Source organism: Rutidosis leptorrhynchoides, chromosome 5 (genome assembly GCF_046630445.1).
Source record: "Rutidosis leptorrhynchoides isolate AG116_Rl617_1_P2 chromosome 5, CSIRO_AGI_Rlap_v1, whole genome shotgun sequence".
Taxonomy (NCBI): Eukaryota; Viridiplantae; Streptophyta; class Magnoliopsida; order Asterales; family Asteraceae; genus Rutidosis; species Rutidosis leptorrhynchoides.
The window spans coordinates 250,058,145-250,065,163 of record NC_092337.1 but is presented as its reverse complement, the minus strand read 5'-3'; the positions used below and the strand labels follow the sequence as shown (position 1 = coordinate 250,065,163).

The 7,019-nt window shown below is 38.5% G+C and overlaps 1 protein-coding gene across 1 annotated transcript; it reads left to right on the top strand.

Annotated features, from left to right (window-relative positions):
- The first annotated feature begins 1,415 nt into the window (after positions 1-1,415).
- LOC139849337 (uncharacterized) lies at positions 1,416-4,464 on the top strand. The gene is made up of 5 exons (XM_071838997.1): positions 1,416-1,830; positions 2,125-2,307; positions 2,808-3,803; positions 3,893-4,011; positions 4,276-4,464. Exons 1-5 carry the CDS (start codon positions 1,416-1,418, stop codon positions 4,462-4,464), a joined length of 1,902 nt encoding a protein of 633 aa, XP_071695098.1.
- Positions 4,465-7,019: the final 2,555 nt, after the last annotated feature.

Here is a 7,019-nt window from a genome sequence, read left to right as displayed (position 1 = left end):
TTGAGCCTAACAAACCCTATTCAAAGTACCGGATGCTTTAATACTTTGAAATTTATATCATATCCGAAGGGTGTCCCGGAATGATGGGGATATTCTTATATATGCATCTTGTTAATGTCGGTTACCAGGTGTTCACCATATGAATGATTTTTATCTCTATATATGGGATGTATATTGAAATATGAAATCTTGTGGTCTATTGTTACGATTTGATATATATAGGTTAAACCTATAACTCACCAACATTTTTTTGTTGACGTTTTAAGCATGTTTATTCTCAGGTGATTATTAAGAGCTTCCGCTGTCGCATACTTAAATAAGGAGAAGATTTGGAGTCCATGCTTGTATGATATTGTGTAAAAACTGCATTCAAGAAACTTATTTCGTTGTAACATATTTGTATTGTAAACCATTATGTAATAGTCGTGTGTAAACAGGATGTTTTAGATTATCATTATTTGATAATCAACGTAAAGCTTTTTAAACCTTTATTGATGAAATAAAGGTTATGGTTTGTTTTAAAATGAATGCAGTCTTTGAAAAACGTCTCATATAGAGGTCAAAACCTCGCAACGAAATCAATTAATATGGAACGTTTTTAATCAATAAGAACGGGACATTTCACCATCCTCCATCATAATCTTATTGCACTCAATCCGTAATTAAGTAACATCATTAATTAGGGATTGATCAATTGGCATCATCCGTGGGACACGTTTTACTAATTAAACTGAAAATTATTTATTTTGCGCTGTCAAACGATTAATTCTTTAGTTTAATTTCAATCGTGTTTTTGCTGTGATGATTTGCAGGTGAATGCATTTAAAATCAGCGGTAAGTTGCTCGATTGCTTAGAATAATGAGTAATATCGGAAATAATGGTGATGTCGTGATTGCTGTGCGAGCAAATGCCCCAAAAAGAGGAAAAAAGTGAAAGTCAGCTAAAATGTATCATAATTGGCAATTTGCGCCAATTAGTTTCCCGAAAATGCAGAGTGATGATTTTTCTGAAATGCCGATAGTAGTATCGTGCAAAATCGCAGAAGCTGAAATTACAGTCATGAAAGTTCATGTTGATAATGGCAGCAGTGTAGATATTATTTACGAACAATGCTTTGTTCAGTTGCCGGAGGGTATTAAAGCAAACCTACAAGCAACCGCGGTTTCACTAACTGGTTTTTGTAGGAGAGTCTTCATTGCCCATGGGCATTTTACCATTAGAAATCGAGCTCGCCGATGAAAATGACAATGGTTTGGCGCGACAGGCGCGGCTAGATTTTTATGTTATGCGAGCCTCATCTCGCTATAACTTACTACTGGGAAGAACCGCTATAAGTAAATTTGGAATTATCCCGTCCACAATTCATGGCATGATCAAATTTCCAACATACAAGGGGGTTGCCACAATATGTCCAATGAGCATTATGCCTATTTGTGCGGCTGTTAATGTAAAAGCCGCAGGGCAGGAAACTTCTGATGATGCTGATAATATGGAAATTATTAATCCCGCATATCCTGAGCAGAAAATTAAAGTGGGACGCAATATTAGCGCGGATACTAGGAAGCAAATAATCCAATTACTTGTCCAGTGCATGGATGTTTTTGCTTGGAGTGAAAACGATATGACTGGTATTCCGCGTCATATTGCGGAACATAGGCTTAATGTAAAACCAGCCCTAAAACCTATAGTGCAAAAGCGAAGGGGTATGGCCCCAGACCGCGTGAAATGGTTGTGCGAAGAAGTAGCAAAATTGGTGAGAGCTGGAATTTTGCGTGAAGTTCAATACCAATCGTGGATCGCGAATCCAGTGTTGGTGAAAAAACCTGATGGTTCTTGGAGAATGTGTATTGATTACAAAGATTTAAATAAAGCGTGCCCTAAAGATAACTACCCGCTTCCAGAAATTGATTTAAAAGTGGAATCTTTGCATGCTTTCCCGTATAAATGTTTTCTGGACGCGGTAAGAGGTTATCACCAGATTCCAATGGCTCAAGAAGACTCAGATAAAACCGCATTTCATACGGGCAAAGGCATATATTGTTATATAATGATGCCTTTTGGTTTAATTAATGCGGGTGCGACATATCAGCGTTTGATTGATACCGCGTTTGACAAACAAATAGAGCGTAATTTCGAGGCTTATGTAGATGATTTAGTGATCAAAAGCACAACGCAAGAACGAATTATTGAAGATATGCGCGAAAAATTTGATACACTGCGAAAAATAAACATGAAACTCAATCCACTAAAATGCAGTTTCAGTGAAACTGAAGGAAAGTTTTTAGGATATCTTGTTACAGAACAAGGTATTCAAGCTAATCCAAAAAAGATCGCGGCTATAGAAAATATGACCGCGCCAAAAACGATTAAAGAAGTGCAAAGTTTAACGCGCTTTTTATCTAAAGCTGCTGAAAGGCAGTTGCCGTTTTTCAAAACTTTAAAAGGATGTTTGAAACAAAAAAGTTTTGTTTGGTCCAGTGAAGCAGAAATCGCGTTTCAAGAGATGAAAAAGTTGTTAAAAACTTTGCCTACACTAACAGCGCCAATTGATGGCAAAATTCTTTACCTTTATATATCAGTGGCAAACGAAGCTTTCGGTTCAGTTTTGATCACGGAAAGAACAAAATACAAAAGCCGGTGTATTTTGTTAGTAAAGCCCTTACAGGAAGTGAAGTAAACTATGCGCTGATTGAAAAGTTTATATATGCGCTTATTTTAACATCGCGAAGGTTAAGAAGATATTTTCAAGGGCATCCAGTGCATGTATTAACTAATATGCCAATCAAGCAAGTTTTAACAAAACCAGAGATATCTGGTAGACTTGCATTGTGGGTAGTCGAATTAGGCGCTTATCAAATATCTTACCTTCCGCGTAGTTCTGTAAAAGGACAGGTTATGGGAGATTACCTCGCTGAAATGTCTGGAGAATTAGAGGTGATTAATGAGCGAACCGCGTTGAAACCGATACTTGATGAAACTTGGGATTTGTTTACTGATGGCGCTTTGTGCGCAGAAGGTGCAGGTGCGGGTTTGGTTTTGGCAAACCTAAGTGGTGAGGAGCATACGTATGCACTGCGTTTTAATTTTGATGTGTCAAATAATGAAGCGGAGTATGAAGCATTACTTGCTGGTTTAAATATTGCGCGAAAAATGAATATTGCTAAGTTGCGAGCAATTACAGATTCACATTTAGTAGCGAATCAGTTTAATGGCTCTTTCGAAGCACATGATCCTTCTATGCAGAAATACTTGCAGCTATTAAAGGAACTAGCAGAGCGGTTTGAGCATTTTAAACTTGCACGGTTTGAGCATTTTAAACTTGCACAAGTGCCAAGAAGTCAAAACAAGAAGGTGGATGCTTTGAGCAAATTGGCCGCTTTAACGTTTTCGCATTTTCAAAAACAAGTATGGGTTGAGGAATTACCAAGTAAATCAATAGATAGCGACTTAATGGTTGCATCCGTTGAAGAAGAACAGCCAAATTGGATGGAGCCAATTATACAATATATTTGCAATGATGCTTTGCCAAGTGACAGCCGCGAAGCTCGTTTAGTAAGAGAGCGGGCACCAATGTATATCATCCAAAATGATATCCTATATCGTAAATCGTACTGCGGACCAATGATGCGATGTGTTGGTCCAATTGAGGCAGAAATGAGTGTAGAAGAAGTGCATAATGGTACTTGTGCACTGCATTCAGGCTACAAAACAATTGCAGCGAAAATTATGCGGATGGGTTACTTTTGGCCATCCCTATACCGCGATGCGCAAAAATTGTTAAAAGATTCAAAAGTTGCCAAAGGCATGCCCCGCAGAACCGAATGCCAAGGCATGATATGATTCCTGTCAATTCGCCATGGCCATTTCACAAATGGGCTATTGATATTGTAGGCCCATTTCCTGCAGGGCCTGGCAATGTTAAATTCCTGATTGTGGCAATCGATTATTTTACTAAATGGGTTGAAGCTAAGGCGGTCCGCACTATCACTGGTGTACAAATGCGAAATTTTGTATGGGAATACATTGTTTGTAGATTTGGCATTCCGCGAGAACTAGTTAGCGATAATTGTGCACAAATAGCGAAAGATCCTTTCAAAACATGGTGCACCGATTTAAATATCATATAAAAGTTTATGTCAGTTGCACACCCACAAGCTAATGGCTTATGCGAAGTAACCAATCGTGGTATTAAAAAGAGGTTATGCGAAAAGCGAACTGGTTGGGTAGATGAATTACCCAATGTGTTGTGGGCACATCGCATAACTTTTAAAAAGAGCACAAGGGAAACACCTTTTAGTTTGGTATATGGTTCTGAGGCAGTAATTTCCGCAGAAATTTTGGTACCAACGCACATAATAGTTAATTTTAAGGAAGAAGCGAATGATGCTGCGTTGAGCGAAAACCTGAATTTCATTGAAGAGCGTAGGTTAATGGCTACTATCAGAGAAGCAAATAATAAGTAGCAAATTTCTAAGTATTATAACAAAAGAGTGCGTGCTTTGTCTTTCGCTATAGGCGAATGGGTGCTGCGGAATAATGAAGCAAGCAGAGCAGAAAAGCTTGGCAAATTGGGTCTTAATTGGGAAGGACCTTATAAAATTGTGGCAATTAATGCGGCAGGATCATATAAGCTCGCGGATATGGAAGGGAGCATTTTACCTAATGCGTGGCATGCAGTTTTATTAAAGCGATATTATGCATAGCTTGGCGAAAACTATAGAGGATATATGTTCAAAGTGCGAAATTGGATTCAAGGTATATGGCTGATGATATACTTATTAGGCGTTTCTGTTTTTAATTTTTTGCAAGTCTTGATCACGCTTTTAGGAATTTTAAAAATAAACACTTGTAAAAGTATGCGAAAAGATTATCTGTGCAATGCGAATGATTATGAAATGTTTTATAGTTTGTTTCATAAAGTTGTAGTATTTCACAAGTGTTTTGATAGCAAAGTGATGAAATTGCCCACTTTTGCATGTAAATTATTGCGAAAGGAATTTTATATCCTAAGTATTTGATTTTGCCAATACTTAGATGCTTTGCAATGCTAATTAATTGCCTAAGGATCGTTTCAGCAGACTTAGAAGATTCATAACGTATAAATATATACGCATACAGATTGTTTCTCAAAAGTACGCATTTATTATGTGCACAATAATAGAAGTTGGAAATTGCAAAGGACAAGTTTGTGTTATGAATACTGTTTACGAAAAAGCGCTATATAAATAAAGAGTACTCGCGAATAAATATGAAAAGGTGAAGTTTCATTGATAACGGCGCAGAGATAGATGCGCGCTAATTTCTACAATATCCTATTCTAGCTTAGATAAGTCAAGTTCAAAGATGTCTTTTAAAGTAGCATCATCTTGTTGACTTATTGCACTAACTTTGTCGATTGGAATATCCGCTAAGCTTGCTTGTGCAGTAGCACCTGCTTCACGTGCTTCTGCAAGTGAACAAACGCGATCTCCAATGGTGAGAGGTAGTAGATCTGGTATGGTGCAATGTGGATCAATTTCATCCAGAAACTCTACTCTCTCGCGCAGTCGTAAAGCAGCTGCGTAAGTAGAAAACAAAACATTCACGGGACGTGAATTGAGAACCTTTTTAGCAAACTCCGGTAGGTGTTTGCGGAGTTGGGAGAACTCAAATTTCGCAGAGGCTGCGAAGGCCAGAGCATTATTTCGCTCCGCAGTAAGCTTTGAAACCTCCTCTTGTAGCGAGGAGATTGTTGTTTGAAGATTGTTTTGTTTGTCAGCTGCAGTAGACACCTGTAGTTTCAATTCATCTACCGCGGTTTTGGCCGCGGTGAGCTCATAGGAGAGATCAACACAGCGTTTCTCGCTGTTTTCAGCCTTGATCCTCTCAACATTTTACTTCTGCTGTTCAGCTTCAAGCACATTGAAAAATTGTTCTTGCCGGCATATCACATCGAATGCCGAGTTGAAACACATATAAAAGTTTTGAACAAAACTGTTGTGCGCATCAAGCGCAGAGAGCTTGGAAAATTCACGACGAAGCTCGCCTGGAATGGCCAACTTCATCTGTTGACGCTGGTCAAGTGCAGCAGAAGCAGAGGCATAAGTATACCCTGATAAGCCATCAATCCGCACCCCATACGAGTCTGGAGGAGTACGGAATAGCTCTGTAATCTGCTCCATGGAATGCAGGCTCGGGCAGCGTAGATTGAATGGTGAGCCTCCTATAAACCAAAAACAAGTATTATAGCAGTAGAATGTGCGGTAAACAAGGTCATACATATGAGTAAAAGTACGCAATATACCAGTTTGTTGCTCCCCTTCATAATCCAATGAAATTGGATTATTGACCAGGGGAGTGCTTTGCTTGAGCTTCTTGCTCTGAGGTGATGGTGGAGTTTGAAGCGACCGTTTTCCGGAACTTGGCTGTGATGATGGCGACTTCGACGTCAAATCAACGACAGGAATCGCCTGTTTTTCCTGCTTGATTTGGCTGCTGGAGGAACCTGTTGATTTCGATTCCGGACTGGTTAGTAGTTTCGTAATAAAAGCCTTGGGATCTACCTTTCTATCAACTTCGTCAATATTCATTTTTAATTACGAAGGAGAAGTGGTGGTTAAGAATTCGAAAAAGTTAATTGCGAATTTTTGTAATTGCGAAGATTGTTAGATAAAGCGAGTGAGACCTTGGTGGGTATGAATCATGATATATATAGGGGAAATAAGGGTGGCAATTGAATGTGTTAATTATCCGTTATGATAACTCAAACGGTAATATTTGAGGTAACAGGTTAAAACGGTAACTAACCTATAGCGAAAGCGAAATTAGTTAAATGAGAATAGCAGTTATGTTAAATGCGGAATTTTAGAGTTTATCATGATACATCTGCTTCGCAAAATGAATCATAATAAACTGGGGGGACTTGATCATATACATGGCATTGTATATGTGTGTTTTATTGGCTAAAGGCCTAAAGCAGAATTACGCAAATTATAATGCAAAGATATGAAGTGTTCGCTGAAAATAAGTATAACAGCTA